The following is a 25,581-nucleotide window of genomic DNA, read 5'->3' as shown; positions in this document are numbered from 1 at the left end:
GAAAAGAAGAATTAGTAACTCTCAGCAAAGCCAAAGACGGTTTAGGATCTTTGGCAAAGCGTTTGATCAAATTTTGTCTGCTTCAGTTGGATTGGCAGATCCTGATTGGACTTAATTTCACATTTGATCCTAAACCTAAAATTATTGGTTGTATATTCAACGCTTATGAACGGTTACACTTGTGTCACCCTTATCCTATGGATGTAATATAAGACATTCATGGTGGCGCCACTTGGATTGAAGGACTCTGGAATATAAGGGTAGATTATTTCAAAATTCAAAAGTCTGACAAATTAAGAAGAAAATAGAGGTAAATATAAGAAAGAAGGAAGGAGATTAGAAAATACAGGACTTAATGCTACTTTATATTTAATGCAAAAGACAGTGACAGCTAAATGTGAGATTTGTAATTGTAGGGAAACTGTTGAACATGCACTAATAGTTTGTAGGAAGTTTAATGTAGAAAGGAAGAGATTGAAGAACAGGGTGGTAGATTTGGGAAGGGAGTGGAGCATTAAAGGACTGTTAGAGAAAAAATACAGGTTTAACGGGCTTTATTTAATGATTTAAATGAAACGGGTTTAATATTCTGAATATAATATCATTTTTTTTCTTCCTTTTTATTGATGGTTTAAAGTCCTGGTATTACACACTCCGGTACAGTAGGTGGCGACACGCACCTTTAAACGTTAGTTTGTAGCCCGCCAATAAACTAAAGAAGAATAAGGAGAAGAAGCGACAGCAACCGCCCATTGCCCGCCTCCTCCTATATGTCAATGCTCCTACCTGCTTCCGTTGACAACAACATCAATGGTGGACAACATGGCGGCAAAAAAGATTGTAAACAGCTACCAAACTAAGGATGTCGAACGTATTGTCAACCGCTGGATATTTGATTATTATTTTTCTCTGGGGCTAGAGCGGTTTAAAAACGAGCAATACAAGGACTTCTGTGGCATTAGAGATGTCCTTGAAAGTAAGTAACGTTAACAAACTGACTCACAAACTAACTTTAGCTAGCTAGCTAGCTAGCTAGTTAAGAGTTCACGTTAAGTTAGTTTAGTTAACGTTAGCTCATTGTGTCCGACCAACTTTGTCGTTACCGGCGGGACTATATCGCTTGTCGACAGTCCCTAAAGGTCTTGCTAGCCAAGTTGTTTTCAAACTGTCTTTTTTTGTTTTGTAAATAAAGGAATTTAGGAAGCGGACCAGCTGGTTGGTTTTCCAAATATGCGTCTGTTTAATCGCCCCATCCCCGTTAAAAAATTAGCGCACAAGCTAGCCGCTTCCCTTTCTATGGACCAAAAGGTGTTGGAGAGACCGACAGTCATGTCCAGTCAGTGCGTTTAGTTTTTTCAAAGGGGAGACTACTGGAGTCCGGACTATGTAACGTTACATCTGGTTCTCACAAACATTAGTACTAGCTATACTATATGGCCTATTTTCCAAATGTATAGCTACCTTGTCCTGACCATACAAATAAAGCATTGACATTATTTAAAATTATGTTACTTTTTCCCTCCTGTATCTCCACTTGACCTTATATTAATACATGGATTTAAATGAAGACTTTAGAGTGCAGAGCCTGCTGAGTGTAAATGATTTACTTAATATTTGAACATGTAGCTAGCTAGCTAGCTGTTTTGGGGAATGACAGACGTATTAATTGTCTTGTTACAGGTGTCTTGGTCCGTCCTTTGGAGGACACCGATGTTATAAAAACAAAGATTCGAATATTGCAGTTTCTCTCCCGGATAAATGATGGTGAAAAAATTGGTAAGATCAACATTATACATTCATCACGATGGCACAAATCAGTAACTTTGTCAAAACTGTGTATTGTTGGGTATTTCATTTAGTTGCATCTATGTGTACACTTTTCTATTTGTAGTAGACATTAACATAAGCTCCATGCAAGAATGCAGAAGTGCAATATTTGCTTGCCTACCAGTGAATAAAATACCCTTTATGGTGACTCTGTCACAATTAGATGCATTTTCAATGCAGCATGGCTGGGCCTAATACTATTGGCAACTCAGAATAAAGCAGTAGAGATATTCTTTACCCATTTTGAGTTGTTTCACACAATACAAACCACATTTGGGGACAAATGGGAGATATCAGCTTAGCACAACCACCACAGCACTGCATTGTTATACAGATTTTAAACAAAATGTCTGGCCACTTGATTCACCACCTGTATTGAACTCTCATACTGAAATGATAAAGTGTACCGTTACAACTAGAACTGTAAAACCGAATTCAAGGCTTTTCCCTGAACATACATCCCATCCTATTTGCATGTTGTGAACCAAACACCACAGTGAAATATGGCTTTGTCTTTGCCTACAGACTTGTACTTTGAGGCTGACCAGTCAGTAACTCCTCTGGAGTCAGCCTTAAGGGTGCTGAAAGATATAAGCCGGGAATTCAGTATACCACAGCAGGATTTAGAGAATGTATGCGCTTCGATTAAAGACATGGTGAGTGTTTTTTGTTTTTATGTTATAATGTGTGACATAAGGGCATTCAAATACATGTCAATCAAAAAGCTAAGGCTTGTGTGTGTGTGTGTGTGTGTGTGTGTGTGTGTGTGTGTGTGTGTGTGTGTGTGTGTGTGTGTGTGTGTGTGTGTGTGTGTGTCCGTGTGTTGTGTGTCCGTGTGTGTGTCCGTGTGTGTGTGTGTGTGTCCACCCGCTCACGCCACCTGCCTGCCTAATAAAGGAAGAAGCTAGACTTGTTTAAAGATTCTTGCTTTCACAAAGTTTCGATTTGATTTAACAAATTGTTTTGTTTTTTTCTGTCCTTAGATGGTGTGGATTCTCATTAACAACCATGAGTTTGACAAAGCAAACGAAGTGCTGAACAAACACTTTCCCAAACCAATGGTTGGCAAGGTGAGTTCATTAACTAAACCAGCATGTTTACTCACTATCTCGGTAATTTCGGTGAGTCAAATCAGCATTTAACTTTCTCTCTCTTGGTTACTGCATTCACATGGTCATTAGTTGCATTGTTATAGAAAAGTTGCAGTGTCCATTATGAGCAAAAGTGTTGTGTAGTGAATCATAAACATCCGTGTGACGTTATTACAAATATTAAAATACTGAGTGAAACGGATAACTTTGTAACAAAATGCTGTATTTCTTCTATTTATCTTGTGATCTTTGCAAATGGACTTTCTGCATTTTTTTTTCTGACCATGTTAGAGATGACGGGGGGCAGCTTTCTTGTCAAACCTATTGAAGAACCGGTTAAGCTCGCTGGCTCTATTCAGGCCCCTTCAATCACCTGATTGTGGTTGATGGATCCTCCACACCTTCCCTGTGTTTTTTGTTGTTTTTCCGCTCCATCTCCCACCTGTAGCGATCTCTCCCCCAGCAACCCTCTCCTTTAGTTGTATATCTTACAAAGTAAAATGCCAATTCGTATGACCAGATATTTAGTGGTGTGTTTTTTTATTTTATTTAGAAACTGAGGTCCCTCACACATACAGTGGTGTGAAAAAGTATGCCCACTTCCTGATTTCTTATTTTTTTTGCATGTTTGTCACACCTAAATGTTTCAGATCATCAAACAAATTTAAATATAAGACAAAGATAACACAAGTAAACACAAAATGCAGTTATTAAATGAAGGTTTTTATTGTTAAGGAAAAAAACTAAAACAAACCTACACTACCGGTCAAAAGTTTGGGGTCACTTAGAAATTTCCATTACAGACAGAATACCAGCTGAGATCTGTTGCATTGTTTTTTTAAGCAGGGAAGCAGTTTTCAGATTACATCATGTGCTTACATAATTGCAAAAGGGTTCTCCAATGTTTTCTCAGTTAACCTTTTAAAATGACATCTGATTAGTAAACAGAATGTGCCTTTGGGACATTGGATGAATGGTTGCTGATAATGGGCAATGTAAATATTGCATTAAAGATCAGCCACTTCTTTCTACAACAGTCGAGAACCCTTTTGCAATTATGTAAGCACGTAATGCAGGGGTGTCAAACTCAATTTCACGAAGGGCCACACTAGAAAAAGAGAATCAAACCAAGGGCCAGACATGTATATAGTTTATCTGACATGCTTTTATTTCATTGAAAAAGTTAAATATCTTTGACTCAATTATTGCATGTCTCATATAGTCTTCTCACTTACAGTTTGGTCCACATAAAAGAAAAAAGAAATCAGGAAGGGGGCGAACAGTTTTTCACACCACTGTACATGCGTTTATGTGTATGTAGCTCAATACCAGGGACATAATGTTACACTAATAAGCCTGAAGGTATAGACAGTAGATGCTGAGTCAACCTAATCGATATTGCAAAGACATCAAAGGATACCCAGGTTGTTAGTTTTTGTTAAATGTTCCAGTCAAAGAGCTATGTACATTGATTAGTTAATGTTACACATCTCCATGAAAGTAAAGTATACATTGCTTCTGTTTAGTCTTTAGCAGTCTCTAAAAACATCTACCTACGGTACCTAATCTTGTTTCTGAAACTGTTTAGTCAAGTGTGGAGACTTCCGCACACTGCACATACAGTACAGTGAAATAAGGTGCTAGTGCCAAATAGCAGAAGCAACAGTTGTTCTTTTAACACTTCTTCAGTCATGGGATGAAAAACTCGACACAACACGTGTCAGCTTGTTGTTTGATGATGTGCGTGTGAAACCAATAACCAAAATAAAAAATAAAATCACGCTATTATTAGATATATTTTTGTTATTAGTTGTGAACCAGCAGAGTTAGCTGGTTTCCATTTTCTATCACACATTAAAGTGTTTTATATAGTGTAGACATTTAAGGCCATAATTTGCCTTTTTACATTAAATCATTTTCAATTTGACTTTCATGTCTAGATGAAGATGGTTGTGCGCATGGCATGTGTGTCACATTTCTGAATGTCTGTGTTCTCTGTAGAAAGCTATATTTATGAGTCTCATCAAAAAGAAGAGTAAAATGCATGAAGTCGAGCAAATCAGCTTCCCACGGTTCAAGAAGGAGATGTTGGCCTTTTGCCAGAGTCTCTGCCCATTAAATGTTCCCTTTCTCCACAAGGTATGTTGCATTACACACAAGATAAAAGCTCACTGTATTGAAACAAGGTTTCTTTATGTTGATGAGATATTTCAGCTACAACTGGCCAATACTGATTGAATATTGAAAATGTGATTGTCATGTGTTGACACATGAGTTCAATAAGAAAGCCTTACCTGTGATGACCCATGCATTTGTTCAGCCAATCCACAGATACAACGCTGTTGATTGGTTGGTGAAGTAAATGTCTTTTGTACTTATTTTGTGTTTTTGATTTGCGTATGTACTGTATAACAGGCTGCAACACAGCTTATTGATGAAAAACTCGCGGAGCAAAACAAGGAAGCTGAACCTGATGATCAAGATAAAGCAGGCCCGTCTGTCACTCCACATATAAACATCATCCCCTTTGGACCATGGTAGGCTCTCTCGTTACCTTTCAAACAAGCTCATAATTTCATATAAAATGCAAAATAGCCAAAGCGTTATGGTCTCTGTTAAGTCAAGTAACATCATATGGCGCACTCTACCCCTCTCATTATTTTTTTTGTTGTTTGCATTTTAGGCCTTTATTTGCATAGGACAGCTTAGACTTGAAAGGGGAGAGAAAGAGAGAGAGGGGGAGGGGGAGACATGCAGCAAAGGGCCGCAGATTAGAGTCGAACGCACGGCCGCTGCGTCGAGGAGTAAACCTCTATATATGGGCGCCCGCTCTACCAGGTGAGCTAACCAGGCGCCCATACCCCTCTCATTATTGGGCTGCACAGCAGCAAAAACACAAGGGACACTTTACAGTTTGAACATTTGACACAAAGATTCCCACTGTGTTCTGTGTCTCCCCCCCTCTGCTTTGTTCCAGATGGTGAAAAACACATCATCTGGATGACAGCAGATTTTTCTTTATTTTAAATAGGCCCATCTCTGAGTCTATCTGCTGTTATTGGGAAGGATTAGAGGAAACCGTGAGGTCCCCCAATAATAAGCTTTACTAATACCCACAATTAGAAGCTGTGCTAACCACATTTAGAACCATATCCAAGCACAGTATTTGGTTTAAAAACCTTTATCGGTACTCCAGTTTCAACTGGTGTGGGGTAATTTTTTTTAGGGCTTCAGGCCAGAATGTTTCAAGTACAATGTTATGGGAACCTTTCCTATTTTAAGCTAATATGTCAATTGGAGACTCTCTTTATTCTCTGGCCTAAATACCCTGTTCAACCTCTCTTTACTTGTCTCTGTCTTATCTGCCAGTAAACATACAATAATCCAGAGGGCCAGGCTGGAGGCGGCCTACAATGCTTTGGCTGCAGGTTCAGATGAGAGAACATTTGCTCAGCTGGAGGAAGAAGTGGAGGAAGAGGAGCTGGCAAGAAAAGAAGCTCTCTGCCTGCGACTCTCTCCTAGTCCCGAGACGGTCACCGATCGAGACTCGGAGCAGGATGGGCTATTTCAGAGAGACTCAGGCAGCCCCATGGAGGCTTCCCCAGCAGACCAACCACCACACACAGAGGCTGATCCTCAAACACAGGCAGGTTCGCTCTCAAAGACCCCCTCAGTGCTGAGGAACAGGAGGCTTTACACTGTGGCACGACTGGTGGTCGAGCCGGACAGCCAGGGGAGCTCGCAGTGCACAACGGCTTTACAGGAAGTGGAGACTGATGTCCGTACAGAAGAGCCATCACAGTCACTGGCTATACCCAGTAGAAATGACTCGCAGAGCCCATTAACAGACAATGAGGTTACCATACCTGTGCGGAAGTGCCCCAGACGAGCCAACAAAAATAGCAGCAGGTACAATTTTACAAGGTGATCAGAGAATACTTAGGGGATTCTCTGATCAATCCAATGTCAGTCAGAATACCATTGCAGATATTTATTCTGTTATGGAGGGATTTGGTCTGTGGCCTCCACTTTCACACATTTTAAGAAATGGTCATTATACAAGATAATAAATAATTTCTCAAAGTGTGTTTTAACTGTCCAAAAATGCTCCATCTCCATCACATAGGCCTGTTCCTGTGTAGCCTCACAATAAGTCGAGGTGATGGTTTTGACTGTAGTGGTGCCATAAGATGCGGGCAGGCAGTAGCAGTAGTTTTAAGCTACTATCTATCACCTGAGCAATGGAGACCTGTCTTAGCACGCTACAAGCTAACAGAGTTTTTTTTTAATAGCGCACAGTGTAACTGAGCGCAACTACATGTCCTGATACAGAGCATTAATAAATAACTAGTAGGATAAAGGAATTCTCATACAGCAGCTCATACATGTTTAAAAAGAGGAATTAAATCATCAGTATCAGATCAGTGCGACTCTCACAACATTATATTGCTATTCTGTATTTTTCCTAAATAGAAAAAATAAAGCAAATAATTTTTCAATGCAGATTCTGATGATACACATCTCCATGACTGAAAATGTTTTTTAAACCTGGCGTTGTATAGCACATTTCGTCATGAGTAGGTGGTTCTCCATTGCTCAGTGAGTGTACAGCACTAAAACGGCTTGTTTTGTCACGCAGAGCCTCTACTTGTCCGACAGAGTTGTCAACAGAGAGTGACGAGGACCCCCCTGGCTCTGTGGAGAACGGGGAGATCTCTGCGGGAAAACGCCATAACCAGTCCAACAGTTCACTCAGCGGGTAAGTCCAAATGTACAGTATAACCCCACATAGGGCTGCCATTAAGGTTATTACCATGTTGTAATGTTTATCCGTCGTAGTGAGAACACAGGGCTCTAAGGATAGCGGTGACGGTCTGTCGTAAAAAAAACTTGGGTCAGTTAGGAGTTTAAGGAATAGCATGGACCTCTACCGGCCACTAATGGGTCTTTTAATTAGCTGTTTTCAACCACAGAAGCTTTTCCAAAGACCTGGAAACCTTTTTACAGTGCTCAAGCAGTTTTCCTGCTTTTTGACCTCAAAAACCTAGGGTCACTTTGAAAACCATTTCAAAACCAAAAGTTCCAGGAATTGTGAAACTAGAGGAATTAAACTCAAGAACTAAACTGGGAAGTATAAGTCCCTATTTGCACATTCTTGTTTGCGTTTCCCCCCCCACATTGGAAAAACTGTAAAAAGTTTGCTCTTTTGCTTTTACAAAAGTAATCTGAACTGGATGATCTAGTATTAAGAGGTCATCTACTCCAAAGTTTATGGTTAAAGACGGCCTCCAGTTTACGCTGGGATTTGGGGACATCAAGTAGACATTGGCTAGCAGATGTGACAGTTTTTTTTAAATTGGGGGAGCAAAGCATCACTATTGTTGTTTTAGTTAGCTAGTTGGTTGTGGTTCACATTTGATTCCACTACATGGAAGCTATAAGGAAATGTAATACTCTTTACATCTCTAAAAGTCCACATTTTTTTCCTGGACAATGCTTGACTGAGTCTGATCTCATCATGCAGAAACTCCACCAAGTCAAAAGAGTCCTCATCAGACAGTAAGGAAGACCCACAGGAGTCACTGGCTCCCTGCAAAACCCCAGTGCGGAAACCTCGTAAACAACTGGCCAGCGAACCTCTCAGCAAGCAAGTCCTAATACAACATTCATCTGATGTCACAATGTTGATTTATGATTCAGTGACTGACATTTGATCAACGTTGATGTATTTATGCAGGGATCCAGATGTCATCTGTATCGCAGATTCATTGGACAGCTCACCCAATCTGTTCCCTCCTCACCCTGTCCCTCAAACGAGCTCCACTCCTCACAAGGACTCTGCTCAAGCTCAAGGGCCTTCCAATTCCAAATGGTTAGTAAATATTACACCAGCAGCTTTATCTTAGAATGGATTGAATGACCTGTTGTGAATGAATTCTAGCATAACATGCCACAATAAAAAGTATTTTAAAAATTCACCGGAAGATAATTCCATATGAATTTGGGTGTCTAAAAGTCACGCAAAAAGTTACACATTTTGATGACTTAACAATAAAACTTGTTCTACTGAAAAGAGATCGACTAATAACGCGCACCAAAATGTCAACCAGTATATTTAAATAACCGTGCCAAAATGATTATAGATGCAGCCTATATTTTTTTGGCAGCTGTTTATCAATTATCATCATGAATAAGGGTGCCAAGCGTGAGAAGAAACTCTGTCCTTGTTCACAGGAAACGGCTGTTTAAAGAGGCTAAAGAAACTAAGGAAACATGGAGCGATGAAGAGTCATATGTCCCCTCCAGAAAGAAAACCGGTAATATTTTCATCAAATATCTGCTTTTCATTAATCCTGTGTAAATCTAGTTGTGAAAATCTTGTTCATATGGTAATACATCTTTGTTTTCCCCCAAAGGATCGCACAATGAGAGCACCATTTCCAATTCGGGCAACAAGAAGAGGGTAAGCACAACAGAACTTGTTTTAACACTCAAGTCAAAAAATTAAGTTTATGTGCTGCTGAGAAGTCTTGAGAATCAGCGAAATTCACAAGATATATTGTAGGAATATCAAACCTGAAAGACAATCTTTCAGCAAACTTAGGTAAAAAAGTGACAGATTTAGTCGCTTCTTGCGTTCAAAAAGTTAATTTGCCAGAGGCTGCGACTTCCAGATATCGGATTGTCCAGCAGCTGATGAAAGCACCACGCAGGCAGACTTCTCAATACATCAGTCAAAAATAAAACCAAGCTGTGTAACCGGATGTTCCCGTTGTGTTGCAGAAGTGGAGTGAGAGTGAGACAAAGAAGTTGAAAGAAGGGGTCAAAAGGTTTGGAGAAGGCAACTGGAGTAAGATAATGTCATATTACTCCTTCAATGACCGGACCAACGTCAACCTGAAGGACAGGTGGAGAACATTGAAGAAGGCAAACCAGGTCTGAGTGGACGAGTGATGGATGGACATTATACAATGGCCCGTTTCCCACGTCCACACTTCTTTACGAACTGTTTCTAAAAGCAAATTTATTTTTGTTATTCCTCTTGTTCAGCACAATATTTTTCTCCTGTTTATCATGTTTCAAGATATTGTACAATTTAAGTTCATGCCACCTCTTTCAATAAATTTTCAGGGTTTAATTTGTAAGATTAGCGGTCTTTGTTATATATAAAAATGTGTGTCTGACATGCATTTTCACTGGAGCCCTATTTACAATAGGAAGCTTGCAAAGACAAAAATACAGACATTAAGGATTTTATTTGAAAGATGACATTTACAAAAGAAAAAACAATTCCTTTTACGCAGGTAATATCAGAAAACTCAGTGACGGTATCTTAGCGGTATCCCACGGTGAGTCAGAAGTCTTTGTTTCAGTCCCTAGACTGTGCATTGGAAATATGGGACAGGTGTAACATCTATTAAAGGGGATCCAACCCCTTCTGGGTTACAAGATGTTCTGGGTGGGAATTTCAGTGAATGTTACTGGGTATAAAAAAGGAAGGAGCCTTTGACAGTCCAGCTGGTGATCATGTTTATGTTAATGTGTCTTCATTCCTAATGAACTCTCCTACGTCGGCCTGATGGAACACTACAATGGACATGGGGTCCACTCGCCGACACTCCTGGGTAGACTTGGCTGCCACTCCGAAACCCTGAGAATTAAGACACATAACTAGTTCAGAAATTCCCTTGGTGAACAAGGACAAAGATCAAAATCAGTTTGTATTTGTCATTTAATACATAAAAAGCTATGTGTAGATACATTCAATTCAGTAGTTCTGCATTGTTGTGAAGAAATCAAACTGGGGGCAGCATTTTAACATCGCAGTGCATGCTCTTATGTGAAGCTTGTTAACCATCTCCTGTGCATTACAGCACTAGTGGCCCCAGCAGAAATATCAACCAAAAACGCCCCTTTTTCAGGACACTATTTTAATTTTAAAGATACTTTTGTTAAAATCAAAATAACTTTAGAGATCTTCATTGTAAAGGACAAGACAAGAACAGCTTGCAGGTGGTAGGCAATTAAGATCACAGTTATAAGAAAATTAGGAAAGCAAAGAGACCTTTCTACTGACTCCAAAAGAAAGACGCCCAGGGTCCCGGCTAATCTGCGTGAACGTGCCTTAGGCATGGTGCAAGGAGACATGAGGACTAGAGGATGGATACCCGAGCCGAGCCCGGCGGTACCCGACTGGCCGGGTCAGGTTCAGACAGATATTTAGAAATGATGTTCGGATCAGGCTCGGTCACATCAGATAAGGCATTTGTTGTAAAATGGTGCTACGGCTACTTTAAGAGAGTTCAGTGTGTGTGGGGAAAGTGAGCGAGAGAGAGATGAGTCTCCCCTGGTTTTCTGGCCACGGTCGACAACATGACTTTGTGTAAACCTACACGGCACTTTCCTAAAGCCAGGTGGCGTGTTATCTGTACGCATTTTGAGCTATCCAACGTGTATGTTGGAAACTGTTACCAACCTTGCCTTTAACAGTGCACTGTAAGTGCCGTCCTCAAACACGTGAGCATTTCAGCATCATAGTTACAAAACCTACCAGGGGCACATCCGTCATGGAGTAGACCACAACTCCCTGGTACTGCATGGTGTTCTCGGTGATTCTCCCAAGCCCAGACTTCAGCACATGGTTCCCGTAGAGGAAGGACTGCTCTGCTCCAGGTTTCACCCACACCTTGAACTAGAAGACATGACAGGAAGCTGCTTTTAAATCCAATCCAATTTTATTTGTTAAGTGCTTTTAAAAAGTTATTTAAATTATTAACATTTGTTATTATTCCTACATGCATTAGTATACTTAACTTAATCTTATTGGCAGAGATACAATGTTTTAACAATTTATCCAAACCAAAAATATAACTAATATTGCAATGCAAGGTTGATTTTATTGGTGCAAAGCAGCATAGAGAGAGCAGCAATATAACAATTTATATTAAGTTATCACATTGTTAATTATCCTAGAAGCAAAACAATCTTCATATTGGCTTACTATAATATCAAAAAATCCAACTTATAACAGCTTTAAAAGAACCAAATAATTGATAATGAATTGATTGCTGGATGAATGAACTCGAGAGACTGCGTATGCAGGTGCAAACATCAGGAAGCCGTCTCATAAATCAGGATTAAGTTATCTGGTATATAAAACCTGGAATCAGCTCTTTTTACTTCAGTCAGTTAAATATTTCTGGCTTTTAGTCGGCAAAGTTATATTATTTTGCTTAAACGATCCTGCCTCATGAGGACTAGAGTGCGGATCAGACCGCATTTTTCTGTCTGAGCCCGGCCCGCGTCCGACAGAGCAGTAACCGATACCGGCCCGAGCCCGACACAGTTAAAATCTTGTTTTTTCCTCATACTAATGACACATATGTTTGTTTGTGTGGAAAGCCCGCTTTTATTAAGCAACTGTAGGAAGGCATTCGGAAATGTCAACAGATGAGCGCATCAGTGCACACGGGGCAACAAGCGCACGTTAACGCTGGCGTGCACCTACATAATAACCTTTTTTAAATTTAAAATGTTCAATGCCTTATCGCACTGATGTGACCGAGCCCGAACATCATTTCTAAATATCGATCTGAAACCGTCCCGACGGGCTCGGTTCGGGTATCCATCCTCTAATGGGGACCCCAGCACATGTGTCTGTCTTGGCAACCTAGTTACAGTAACTGTAGCTTTGGTCAACGCTGATGTGCTTTTAGACCTGAGAGCTTCACATGAGCGACTGCAATTTTAATCGTGGCCAATCAAACCACATAAATAAAGGAGCCATTGTTAATGTTATTGGTGACACCTGTGCTTTTACTATCGTCACAATTCTAAACGCCTGCTGTGAAAAAAAAGCCTTTTAGTATGCAGCTACTGTTCTGTCATATGGCTTAAAAACCAGCAGGTCAGATACCAACTGCATACACCTGACCTAACAGCCACTGGCATCTACTTAGCATTAACAGCCAAATGAGTGGCATGTCGCATATTTGGCAGTAGTTACCTACTAGTATAATGTTATGGCATGAACTACCAGTTTAACCCCCTGACACCTGCGGCAGCGTCGGAACTCCCAGGTCGACTTTACTGTCTTTAAGATGCTGGGTATTATATGAAACTATTATATATTATATGAAACTAGAAGGCCTAAGGCATCCATGTGTCAACCATGTTATGCTAGCTTGTCAAGAAGGGGGCTAAATAACACTCCAAAGTTAGGCTAATCTTTGGCAAGGGAAAAACTAGCACGGCTATTTTCAAAGGGGTCCCTTGACCTCTCACCTCAATGCAAACAGGTTCTATGGGTACCCACGAGTTTACCCTTTACAGACATGCCGACATAATTCTAAAATGTTGTATTTTAATATTTCTGCAAACTGGGGTCCCTAAACAAAAAGTCTTGAAACTGCATAAATTGGGTACGATTGGTAAGCTGAAACTCTTGTGGATTCAATGTAGAGATGGTCCGATACCGATATTGGACCATCTCTACACTGAATCTGTATCGGCTCCGATACTGCCTAAAATGCTGGTATTCGGAAGTACTGGAGTTTATGCACCGATCCGATGCCACGTAATAAAGCCCTAAAGAAAATCTACGTTAAAGTAGTTCATTTATGTTCTTTTTCCGTTATAACTGACTGTCAGACTGGATAGTAAAAGAAAGTTCTGTGGCATTCATTGTTTGTGTTTGTTAATGTTTTACAAAGAGTTTAACCTGAGCCAGACTGACAACAAAGATAGAAATCATATCACATCCATACAGGGATCGTATTATACAGTTGTTAAAACATAATAAAATATATGACACACTGGTATCGGATCATACTCTGCATCGGCCGATGCGCAAGTTCAGGTATCGGAATCGGGAAGCAAAAAAATGGTATCTGACCATCTCTAATTCAATGAGCCCAATTGTATTCATGCGTGATGTTAGTCCACATAGTAGGCATTTGATTTTAGTGCCAAACCAAAACACAAGATTTATTACAGATTTATGAGTAGAAAACCTTTTGACACAGTGCTGAGCTGCATCTCAAATTAATTGCCGGGTTCCCAGCTTTCAGATGATGTATACCACGTCTATGTGGCATCTAGTCTGCACCTACCATCACCCCCTAAAGATCCTCTGTCCCTCCCCCCCACAAAAAAAAGACACAAATGGGTCTATGTGGGTCTCAGAGATTTAACACAGTGCAAGTGATGGGCCATATTTTATGTGGCACACAACAGAGGCATGATGAGTCAGTAAAGATCAGTATATACAGGTGGACAGTGGCATCTGTGGTAGAACACATACTCAGATCTTATACTTGCGTGAAAATAGTAATGCCACAGGTTTTAAGGCTCTGACACACCAACCCGATGGCCGACCGTCAGCAGAAAAGGCAGTCGGACTGACTGCCTCCCCTAATTGGTCAAAAAAGTGCCTTGGAGCTCACCGAAGCGACGCCGATTTGAGCGTACGCTCTGCGCATGCGCGAGATGTAATACGTAGGCGGCGCTAATCTGTATTGTCGCCGCAAAAATTAAAACCGCCAGCTGATTGGACGAATGCGTCACGTGAGTCTGGTTGCTCCCGGATTTCATAATGGCGGCTCGTTCGGAATACAATCTCATATTTTACGAAGATAGTTAACCGAAACGCGTTTCTGAAAACGTTTTGAGCGAGAAATAGAATATAGAATAGAATCAGTCTTCATTTCAGATCGATTTTGAGAGGCGTTAGTCAGGCTCATCCCGCCCGTCATTTCCAGGTTAGCACTCCACCAATCAGATTGGCCACTGAGTCCGACTGCCCGCCTTCCGATTCAACATGTAAAATCAGCCAAAATGACTATTTTTACAAGCTGTCAATATTCGGGTTAAGGTCAGGTTAAGGTCACTATTCGGGTTTCTGAAACATACGGAATAACCCGTTTACATGCGCGAGCAGAGAGTTACTCCTACATGGAATTTGTAATCAATTGGCAATATCCCGACGTAAACGGCGACGCACGGTTAGTGTCTGGACGTAGCCTACGGACAACTTTACGACGCAATAACTTTTCGGTCACCTTCTTATAAATCTCACTATCTCGGTACTTTCTACCGTCAACAAAAGACATTATATTCATGGTTTTCACCACACTAATAAAGAAATTGGTTTCCTCCTCGCTCCAAAAGTGTGGTGCTGTGCTGCGTCTCGCCATGTTTACCTCTACTTCTTGTTTACTTCCGGTATACTGCGCGCAGGTTTTCTGCATTGACATATATATAACTATATTATTATAGTATATTATTATTATTATTATTATTATTATTACTATGTTTTCTGGCGCATACAAGAAGTTCCTCTACTCAAAAGACCAAGATTCCTTGCGAATAGAACATGCGCAGAACACAAATCAATGTTCCTTTTGATGGGGATATGCCGATACGCGTTTACATGACCAAAATTTCGAGTTAGAAAAGGGGTAACCCAGGTAGCATATTCGGGTTTTTAAAAACCGGAATATGAGCATATTTGGGTTTTTGCCGGTGTTTACATGGCCGGGCGTGACCGGGTTATTGCTAATATTCCGGTTTTTAACGGGTTATTGGCTGCATGTAAACGTAGTCAATGAAGGCCAACGGCTCCTCCGCCTCAGACTTGAGTCACTGACCTCGACAGACTGTCCGACGGCCGATAATCGGGTTGGTGTGCCAGGGCCTTTAGGTGGCCAGTCTTTAGCCACTTCCGATCTGCACTCCAGAGTGCACACAGATTTTCAGAGACTGAAGCTTTAGTACGTGTCCCTTCACAAAATATTTGTATTGCCTCACTTCCTCTATCTTCTCCTCAATGCATCTCTAACTCCATCCTCCATTGGTTGCAGCTAAGGAGAGGAGGAGGGGAGGCGAATGATGAAAGCAAAGATACCAAAAATAAAAAGTAAGCAACCATTCTCACCTTTGCATAGGGCGCCAGGAAATCCAGAGCTGTGATGTGCAGGCGGAATTTAATGGTCTTTGTGAACTTTCCAAAACATGTTCCCACTGACACGAGCTTGTCCCGGGAAATGTTTGTGGCCAACTTAAGAATTTTTTCACTGTGGGCAGAAAACGACAATACATGAATTTCTGAATGATTAAGAAGCATCGATAGATGCCCGAACGAGTATGTTAATTGTTCATGGATTTACCTCATGTAGTACACACGGTCATTGTGTAACCTAAAACAGTAGGAACCATCAGGTCGGTCCACCAGCAGTTTTATGTTTTCACCGATGCTGTTGAGGGAGAAAAAGCATGGCTCAGAGGCTCTTACACACACACACACGCAGGCTAGCAAGGATGCTAACGTTACCATTTTTTGGTAACGTTATAACTTAAATAGGCATGCAGCAACGTCTACGTCACTTACTATTTCGACAGCTTCTCAAACATTATTTTCGTCTCTTCGTCTGTTAGTGGCCTCATCTTGGCTACTTAAAAGCAACTTTTATCAGCGAATAACGTTAGTTGTATCTCCTCTGTGCGAAACGTGAAAACGTGGGTCAACACGGAAGCCGTCACACTTTACAGCGGAAGTCGGTTAACGCAATCAGGGAGCGTAGTTCCTGGTTGTGTTTTTTTTTTTGCATTCTTTAGCTTTCAGTCGATCTTACGATTTTACTCCGGCAAACCGGTCGCCATCTGGTAAGTGTATTTACTACACTTAACTATAACTATTGGTAACAGGGTCCTTATATAGCTGGTAAATAGTTAGGTGAGTATTCATTTGTTTTACATCTCGTTTTTGTTGAACATAGAAGTCACACCTTCGAAAACGGGCTCAGTTAGCCTGGTTAGCTAGCTAGCTGTCAGTGGAAAAAAACACGAACCTGCTGCTTTTAGCGAGCTAGTTATGGTTAGCCTGTGAGCTAACTGTGTTAGCAGCTGATCATGCTAACGCTGGTTGGCTGCAGGCAACGACCCCGCTCTAACGTTACTGAAGCGATTCAGTTCAAATCTGGGACACAGGGATGCCGTCAGTAACCACACTGAATCTCATTCCAGTTGTGATTTTAGCTCGGACTCGCCGGCTGAAGAGGAGAGTCTTTGCCGCAGCGGTGCCAAGTTAACGTTGCATAACGTCCAGATGTTTGTAAATACAGATTGCGTTCTTGTGATCCAAGACTAGAGGCAGAATATCTGATTATTTTAAGGATTTCAACAGTCATTAAGAACCTCTGCAATCACTCTTTGGCACCTGATAAAATAATTCCCTTCCACGGAGTGCACTGTAACCGCTCGATGCAATGTGTAATGTCAGCCAGATGCAAATAAGGAAATCTACTTTGTCAGCGAGCTCTTTGCATTTGGCAGATCATTTGATCCTCCTGCCTGACAGCAATAATGGCTGAAATAAATGCCTGATCCTGTTTTTCAGATGCTGCCAAGTCAAGCTATAACGTTACACAGCAAAACCGCTATATCAACTGACCTGAGAAATATCTGATCCTGCTGGTGTTCAATCATACTTAAAACTAAAAATACTGAAAAATAACTCCAATGCCCTTTGTTCCTGATAAACTAAGAATTGAAGTTTGGGACAGCCTTGAAATTCTTGTTTGTGAAATTATCTTGTTCTTTCACAGTTTCACTCTCATCATAACCCATATGACACAAGTGTCATCTGAGTCACCATTTGGAGATCCTTTATTCCTAAAAGCAATCGTTTCTTATGATGTAGGATATGTATGACCTATGCAACATAAAATGTTAAGTAGTAACCGCATAGGCATTTTCAGTCATTTTTTCCGTTGATGCTGCAAATTTTCTTTTCTACGTTGTCTTGTCTGTCCAGTTAACAGAAGCCTCTTGATTGCTTATACTCCAGAGGGCTATTAATTAAAATGACACCTTATCATGGCTGTAGTGCTAATAACAGCATGATGAACACTGAAGCATAGGTTAATCAGTAACCATGAAAGCCAAAGGTCATAATCAAATAATTTGTTGTTTACCAAAAGTGAAACATCTTGGACGTGTTTTTAATAGTAGGTTACTGCTCAGGATCAGTACGCGTTGACCCAATTTCTTACATTTTGAGGTTTCACCTTTATAAGTTAAAGAGAATAGCTTTTCATGTTGTACAACTTAGTACTCTGTATGAGAAAGTCAGAATGTCTGTATGCGGTAAATGTGTGTAACAGCAATGTTGAAATGCAAATGATTTCACTTGAAGAGCTATATGTACACCAATGTCCCTGCCTCTAGGTGTGACCTCATAATCTGTGGGTCTTGCCAGAAGAGAAACCTGCTCAAGTGAAGGAAGTGGCCTGTTAGGCACAAAACTGGCTACTAGGCTAAATCAAGTGGCTTCAACCCCATCACATGCATCTATTTTTCACTTCTTAATATTGCTATTAAGTGTTAAACAGCAACTTTCATTTAGGAAAATTAGACCTGTGCCTAACAGAAGGTGTCCGCAAGTTGCTAATCCCAATCTATAGTTGCTTGACAGGAAAAAAACAAGTGTAGACATTATAGATAACCTTGACAGTAATGACTAATTTGTCATAGTATTTTGGCATTCAGTGGGGGAAAAAAAACTTAATTAGTTTTTTTTCTTTTTTCTACACCTTTCACTTGTTGACAGGAGCGTGCTGCCCTGTGTTGGGAGAACAATTCTTGTGCCAACGGTTTACCCCGGAGAGACCATTGGTCTGTGTCTGTCATCAGTTTCCGGCGTGCGTTTGTGGCTCTGGTAACACTGAACAGGAAGACAGACGCAGAGAGACGTCTGCACCGAGAGAGGAAACTGCTGCGGCTTCTTCGTCGGCCTCAGAATGACTGAGTTCTGGGTTTGTTTCAGCTGCTGCATTGCAGAGCAGCCACAACCTGTGAGTACGAAATCAACCCGGAAGATATTTAATATGTCGATAAACAGTATTCTCTTCTGGCCCCGATATCTTCAGTTTTACTCCTGCTGGGAAAGTAGTGAACGTTCACCATTGTCAGATAACGTTTCTTTAAGAACATTGTGGTTGTGTCATGCCTGAAATATATATCACATCCTCTTTTTGTTACAGATTAAATAAGAAAGTGGTAGGGCCTCCAGCTAGCCCCCCCCCCCATAAGTTTTATTCATGTGACAACTAGTTATTGTGCCTCATTGTAGTCGGCCAGTCTGTCTGCTAACAGATAAGATAAAAGGAATCACGAATGTCGACGTGTGTCTTAGTTTAAGATCCACAGCAGCACAGGCTCACTGCTTAAAGAAAGTTTGAGAATGTACACAGGAGAGGGATGAGCGGGCTAGGGCGGCACCATATGAGGAAAATGTGCTATACACGATACCATTGTTGAATCTCGCGATAACGATACAAATAACCAGATATTAAGGTGTTCTCAGTTCTGCATTTCTGCTGCTTCCAGTATTCTGCTAAAATACAACAGCTTGCTTGTTGAATTTAAAACGGATAACATGAAATAATTTCTAACATTCTTTTACTGAACAAAATTGAACATAAAAGGCAGCAGTTAAACACAAAAAAATCTCTCTCTTTCGCGATATGTTGCAATCTTGCGATATGTATATTGGGCCAGTTGATATTGCTATAACAATATAAAAAAAATTTAAAAAACGCTATATTGTGCAGCCCTAGAGCAGGCTCTGTTTCGGCCGGTGGTTTCCCCTTTGCTCCATCCTCACTGGGTTGTAATATTAGCTTAAATATATTTAGGATGGTAAGACTAGTGGCCTTTAGGTTTAAACAAAAAAAAGGTTTAATTTTATGGTACTTTATTTACAGAAACGGCGGCGACGGATCGATCGCTCCATGATCGGGGAGCCAACAAACTTTGTTCACACCACACACGTAGGCTCGGGGGACATGGGCCATGGATTGGCATCTGTAGGTTTTTTCCTTATCTTTACAGAATACTCATCCAACAGATTAAAGCAAACCTAAGTTTTCAGTCAACTAACGTTTACACCTTGGTCTTTGTAGGTGGACCTTGTTCAGGCCCAGATGAAATCTAAAGGGGGCTATGTGCATGGAGGATCTGAAGGTTCTCAGTTGTAACAAGGTAAGAGATTCTCTACTTAGTGGAACTGATCATTCAGCCGCAGAGCTTTCACTACCCCAAAGCCATACAAGTCCAGCTTAGACTTGTTTTATGCAAATGGCTACTTTGTTTTGAAACCTACAAATTTAACATTTAAAACTAATGCAAAAATGGGATGTTCCAATCTATTTCACTGAAATTGTACCTCATACGATTTAAAGAAGAGAAAAGATTGATTTGATTGATACTTTACAGAGCAATGCAGCATTCATGGTAAACACTGATAAACAACATGCAGTATGTGAGAGGTTTATTTCCAAAGAACTAGTTCCTCTGTCTTCCACGCTTTAATCATCCAGGTCACACTAGTGTATAAATTAGAGATGCACCGATTACAACTTTCTAGGCCGATTCCGATTTTCTTTGAGTTAGGCCAGCCGATACCGATTTTAGCCGATTCCGATTTCATTTCTTCTAACCACTTTACAGCACACACAAATATTTATTTTCTATCTTTTCTTTAATAGAACATTTTACATTTTGCATAGAACATGTTTTGAACAGGTAATGGATCACTATAAAATAGAACTATATAAATTACTCCTGGTGTGGGAAATTCACACACATCTAAAGTGCAATGTTAGAACATTTCCTTCTTTTCACATCCAATATCCAACTTAATATAATAAATATAGCCTTGCAGTATAAAGATATTTCTCAAAACACACACGCAGGCCTGTTTGAACATCAACAGTAACATAAACGTCACCACTCATTTTACACACAGTTTAGCAACAAACTAAACAATGGGGGAAGACTACTACGTTTTTAATGTCGGTTTTGAGCGGTATGCATCCCCACTAACATGGAAAGCGTTTTAAACAGTAACGTTAATACAGCGTGTCGGAGGAATACAACGTCTTTTTTTTTTTAAATACAGCGTTTCTTGTAGCCGGACGTCAGAGACAGAGAGACAGTCACCGCAGCATTCGCTAATGTTAGCTTCTTGTCTCATCTGTGGTCTGATCAACAGTAAATTCATCAAAGTCAGGGTGCCCAATAGCCTAGAAATCTACACGCACCCTAGCAGCAGCAAATGTAATTTGCAGCCAGGGGGGTCTAGGCACTCTCCGTTGGCTTGCGATCTGGAAAAACCAAACTCTGGTCAGGCCAATCACATCGTGTATAGAGTCGGTGGGCGGGGCTTATGGCTGCTGCTGCTGGGAACAGCGGTCTTCTGGAAGACTTGGAGTTAAGCTTTTCTTTGAGAAAAGAACAAAGAACAGTACAAAAATCATTCTTAAAAAAGGAAGACGTGTTCGGAGTTTTGCCGACCTGATACAGCAAAAGTTTAATCTATCAATAGCTTTGCTACCTTCTTCGTTGCTCTGCCTGGTTGTAGCGCTATCCTATTGCGTGCAGAGGGAATTTGAATGACAACCGTTTATCCCGCCCCTCGGATTGAGCTCCGTCAATGGTGAGTTCCCAGACCCAACATCTTGATGTGGGTCTGGCTTGTCAGGCTAGGTGCGCAACGCTATTTTCCAATTTACTGTAGCTGTCAAATTTCACGGGACCTGCGGTTTTCATGTTCCACTTATTCAGCCTCAGAGGGGAGAGGGAGCGGCTGAGATCAGTACAGCAGACGGCCCTGCAGAGCCGTGTATAATTACGACTTTATGACATTTTATAAACAGCTGATTGAGCGGCGGTGCGCTGATCTTGCGCGATGTTAATCATGCGGCACCCGAGTGCATTTGACCGGCATAAAATCAACATATGTCAGACTGACCTGACGGTCACCGGTCATGGCCGAGCACGTGAAAATCGGCCAATTCCGGTCAATGGCCGGTCAATCGGTGCATCTCTAGTATAAATCCTTTTTTTTTATTTATTTATTTTTTTTATTATTATATTTTTGGGCTTTTCCGCTTTATATTTTTGACAGGACAGCTAGGTGAGAGAGAGGAGGAAGACATGCAGGAAATTGTCACAGGTCGGATTCAAACCCTGGACCTCTGCATCAAGGCATAAACCTCTCAGTATACAGTATGTGCGCCTGCTCTACCCACTGAGCCAACCCAGCCATGTAGTGTATCAATCTTAACCAAAAATATAGTTTAAGCCTTCAGCGTCTGGCTTTAACACTTTTGTTATTGATGAGAAAGACACCAATATGGGAATTTGAAGATTTCTCAAGTTACCATCTACAACCAAAAGACCCTGATTTGACTCTTTTCATAACAAATGATGGCAAATCATGCTTATACACAGCAGCAAGCTTGTCTTATTTGGCTTTGAAAGGGAACTGGTGAAATATAGCCTAGAAATCTAGACGCACCCTAGCGGCAGCAAATGTAATTCGATGTGGGTCTGGCTCGTGAGGCTAGGTGAAATCCCCCACAGCGCATACTGTACTGTATATAGAGTCATGTGTTATTAAGGAACATTTAGCCCTTCCTCCATGAAGGAATGAATGTCCTTGTTCCTTTTGATTATCTTAGTTGTGCAGATAACCACTTAGATTTTTCTTGTGGCATTCCTCTGTACTGGCCTCAGGCAACTGGTTAACTGTTAATGTTGCACCCTGCGTTGTTTTTAAACTTGCACTGGATGTTGCCATGGTTACTTTCACTCATTATTTTTACCCCCCCACCCCCATTCTTTGGGTGCCTAAAGAGTTTCAGCACCACAATATCAAACATTTTTGTGTGGAAAAGTCAGGGGAAAGAGCCAGAGTCAGCCTTTTCACTCTCAAAAAGTGACCCCCCCTTCCCACAAACTTTGTCCAAACAAGCTCAGATTTGATGGTACAGTAGTGTAATTTGGCCTGTCAGTAGCATTTAAGATCCTAACATTTGTTCCACTCTTTTCCCCCTCTCAGCCCTTCACAGTCTTGTGGAAACTACTGTTGTTGATATGAGGAAGCATTTTCAAAAAGCAGTTCTGTCTGTATCGGACACAGGACCAAAAGATGAAACTACTGCTTTTCCATAATGTTGTATATATTTTTTTATTTTCCATTCCTTTTTTTTTTCTTTTTTTTTTTTTAATGAAAGCACTGCTATCCATTTGCTGCCATACTGTTGCACTGTAAAGAGTAACTGTTAAGAATAGATAAGAGGGTTTAGAAAGCTCATAATCTCAGTCAGACGTATGCTTGTGTGTATGCATGAGGAAAATATTTTCAAAAATATTTGCGGTTGTAGCCCATTTGGATGCCTGTATTTATTTTCTGATTTGTAAATGGACCTCATGGTGGCTGGGCCACGCTGGAGATTTGGAGCATTCAGTTTCCTTCTTTATTATCAGAGGTTTATCAAAGGACAGGTAGAGGTAGCAAGGCAAAAAGCGATATGTTCATTGTCTTATTCTGAGAAATACTCATGATCCTCTGAGTTGCTTTCAGGGTTGAAGATTGCTGTCTTGTAATAAACTTGAATGAGTAGAGTACACTGGATCATACATTGTACACTCACACTTGCTAGGGAATTTCGCATTGATTTCAACTGTTTTTTTTTTGTTTTTTTTTATACTCATTTAGATTAAACCATATAGAATTTTAATAAACTATAAACTTCCTAATCTGCCTTCTGAAGTCATGTTTATTTGTTTTACCGGTGACGTTTGGCAGCTTCACGCTGCAAATACTGAGCGTAGTGGTTCCAAGACTATTCATATTTTTCTATGTCTTTTCTTCTTTTTCCAAGGCTTGTGTACCAGCAGTAGACCAAGAATTAAACTTGGAAGTAACCAAATCACACTGCAAACAGCGCCACAAATGTGGGTCAGGGTTGATAGAGCCAGCAGTATTCTCAAACCTGTAGTAAATCTACTGTATGAACATTTCTTTTTTTGGTTTGTTGTACTGCTGTGCTGCCTTTCCCCTCACACAGTTTGTGTCACACACTGTTCCTTGTCATGACACCTCTTGACATAAAAATAATCTTTCTGTCATTTATTTGGCTGATACACTCACAATCCTGTCAGAAAGGTATCTTGTCCCACCGGAGGTCTTAGTAGTTTTGCGTTTCTTTTGAAAACTTGAATGCCGCAGCTCCTTAAAGCTGCCAGATGCTACTAAATCTGGCACTCAACCTAATGCGACCCACCTTTGTAGCAGTGTTTGTGATTAGGTTGCTTCAGTGTTAAAAGATGTTTTCATGTGATGTTAACATTATTTTGTCCAAACCATTTAAAATTACAAAAAGTGATATCTCCTTTGTCAAGGGTATATCATTTTCTATAAAGGTTTCCTCTCTTAGGGGAAAGTAAATAAGTGCAGCTCTTATTGGCTGATTACGTTGGTTATCAGTTGTGTTAGGGATCAGACTAGAGTTAAGATTCTCCCTTTTTATTGACCGGCTGGTACACTTTTGGCCCTCAGTATTGCCATTATTGTTCATCATGTACACATTGCTCATCGCTACTCACAGTCATTATAAATGAAAAGTGTCGACCAAACCCGCCAGGCCTGGATCTATTAATACATGTGATTATTTGTCCTCCATGTACATCATATGATAACAACAGAATGTGGTTCTTTTATTAAGTCAAGCGAAAGTCTGTGTAAATTGGTGTTAAAAAAGTGCTATTGTCCTACTATTTATGATAAAAGAATGCTATATTTGGTGTTGGTACCAGGCAACATGAATGCTGGATAGATATTCTCACATATGTAATATATTGTCATTTACAGCCTTAAAACTGCTGGTAACCACTTTCCCAACACAGATTTAATATTGTGATTCATCAGGCTAAAATATTGTCACATAGCTCATCTGTCCCTCTTTAAATGTTTCTGTAGTAATTCCTGTGTGAAAAGAGATCCAAAAATGCGTAGACTAGTTTGTGTTTTCCAGCTCTGTGCTGAACGCTGCAGTATGCAGTATATTATCTGACCAGCAGGCAGTGCTAGTGGACTGGTTGAATGTGACTTTAAACATTGTTGGGATTGTTATGATGACACTGTAAATACTTAACATGAAAGTAAAGGATCCATGGTTTATATGTATTCAGGGTCATACATATATTTTAGGTTACTTTTCTTTATAACATAACTGGGAAGGCAGAGAGTCGGAGCAGTGTTTTTTTTTTGTTGTCTTTCCTCAGGGACTGCCTGATATGTAGTTCCCACTTTAAGGGAAGTTCATCTGTCTTTTTTCTGCATTTTTCAGAATAATGACAAATAAATGTTAAATGTTGATGTTTGACCGACTGTGTGTTCCATGATTTTACTTCAGGCCAAAACCCCACATCAATGGGGTGATAAAGGGTATGGTTGAGCTCAAGAATAAAAATAATAATAATAGCTTTATTTATCCAGCACCTTTCAAAACAGGGTTACAAAGTGCTTTACAAAAAATACAAAGTAATATACCCCCACCCCATGAAAAACATCAAATACACACAAAATGAAAAAAAAAAAAAAAAAAAAAAAAAAAAATAATAATAATAATAATAGATATGATATAAAAGTACTCATTCTGCATAATAATGGCTCCTTTGTTTTTTTTTAAAGATGGTTAAGTCAATTTGTAAGCAGAATTGTAGCTGGCGAGGTGGAGCTTTTTAAAACTACAGTTCAGTAGTTTCTTCCAGTGGTTTATAACCTATGGCTCTGGCCCCCTCCAAAGAGTCACAA

The 25,581-nt window shown here is 40.3% G+C and overlaps 3 protein-coding genes across 3 annotated transcripts; 2 read left to right on the top strand and 1 right to left on the bottom strand.

Moving 5' to 3' along the window:
* Positions 1 to 740: 740 nt before the first annotated feature.
* Positions 741 to 10,063, top strand: terfa (telomeric repeat binding factor a). The gene is made up of 13 exons (XM_039794804.1): positions 741 to 976; positions 1,681 to 1,776; positions 2,353 to 2,483; positions 2,811 to 2,897; positions 4,920 to 5,057; positions 5,334 to 5,455; positions 6,288 to 6,827; positions 7,558 to 7,677; positions 8,443 to 8,565; positions 8,656 to 8,790; positions 9,153 to 9,235; positions 9,335 to 9,381; positions 9,702 to 10,063. The coding sequence occupies exons 1-13, from the start codon at positions 811 to 813 to the stop codon at positions 9,858 to 9,860; spliced, it is 1,947 nt and encodes a 648-aa protein (XP_039650738.1). The 5' UTR covers positions 741 to 810; the 3' UTR covers positions 9,861 to 10,063.
* Positions 10,064 to 10,155: 92 nt separating this feature from the next.
* Positions 10,156 to 16,447, bottom strand: nip7 (NIP7 nucleolar pre-rRNA processing protein). Its single transcript, XM_039794805.1, has 5 exons — positions 16,306 to 16,447; positions 16,085 to 16,171; positions 15,853 to 15,991; positions 11,470 to 11,610; positions 10,156 to 10,569 (listed from the first exon to the last, which is right to left on the bottom strand). The coding sequence occupies exons 1-5, from the start codon at positions 16,359 to 16,361 to the stop codon at positions 10,450 to 10,452; spliced, it is 543 nt and encodes a 180-aa protein (XP_039650739.1). The 5' UTR covers positions 16,362 to 16,447; the 3' UTR covers positions 10,156 to 10,449.
* Positions 16,448 to 16,471: 24 nt separating this feature from the next.
* On the top strand, positions 16,472 to 25,150 carry cdc42se2 (CDC42 small effector 2). The gene is made up of 5 exons (XM_039794806.1): positions 16,472 to 16,580; positions 18,526 to 18,769; positions 19,682 to 19,783; positions 19,880 to 19,958; positions 22,822 to 25,150. Exons 2-4 carry the CDS (start codon positions 18,716 to 18,718, stop codon positions 19,952 to 19,954), a joined length of 231 nt encoding a protein of 76 aa, XP_039650740.1. The 5' UTR covers positions 16,472 to 16,580; positions 18,526 to 18,715; the 3' UTR covers positions 19,955 to 19,958; positions 22,822 to 25,150.
* The last annotated feature ends 431 nt before the right edge of the window (positions 25,151 to 25,581 follow it).

Source organism: Perca fluviatilis, chromosome 3 (assembly GCF_010015445.1).
Source record: "Perca fluviatilis chromosome 3, GENO_Pfluv_1.0, whole genome shotgun sequence".
Lineage (NCBI taxonomy): Eukaryota > Metazoa > Chordata > Actinopteri > Perciformes > Percidae > Perca > Perca fluviatilis.
Note: the sequence above shows the minus strand (reverse complement) of the source record. Positions and strands in the feature narration are given on the sequence as shown.

Bases quoted from the DNA above. Each gene is read 5' to 3' on its own strand.
- nip7 (XM_039794805.1), bottom strand. From the start codon at position 16,361: ATGAGGCCACTAACAGACGAAGAGACGAAAATAATGTTTGAGAAGCTG. The intron at 16,172-16,305 runs GTAAGTGACGTA...CTCCCTCAACAG, and splicing joins TTTGAGAAGCTGTCGAAATA to CATCGGTGAAAACATAAAAC. The intron at 11,611-15,852 runs GTGAGAATGGTT...CATGTCTTCTAG, and splicing joins TCCTGGCGCCCTATGCAAAG to TTCAAGGTGTGGGTGAAACC.
- terfa (XM_039794804.1), top strand. From the start codon at position 811: ATGGTGGACAACATGGCGGCAAAAAAGATTGTAAACAGCTACCAAACT. The intron at 1,777-2,352 runs GTAAGATCAACA...CTTTGCCTACAG, and splicing joins AAATGATGGTGAAAAAATTG to ACTTGTACTTTGAGGCTGAC. The intron at 5,058-5,333 runs GTATGTTGCATT...ACTGTATAACAG, and splicing joins ATGTTCCCTTTCTCCACAAG to GCTGCAACACAGCTTATTGA.
- cdc42se2 (XM_039794806.1), top strand. From the start codon at position 18,716: ATGACTGAGTTCTGGGTTTGTTTCAGCTGCTGCATTGCAGAGCAGCCA. The intron at 18,770-19,681 runs GTGAGTACGAAA...CTTTATTTACAG, and splicing joins TTGCAGAGCAGCCACAACCT to AAACGGCGGCGACGGATCGA. The intron at 19,784-19,879 runs GTAGGTTTTTTC...TGGTCTTTGTAG, and splicing joins TGGGCCATGGATTGGCATCT to GTGGACCTTGTTCAGGCCCA.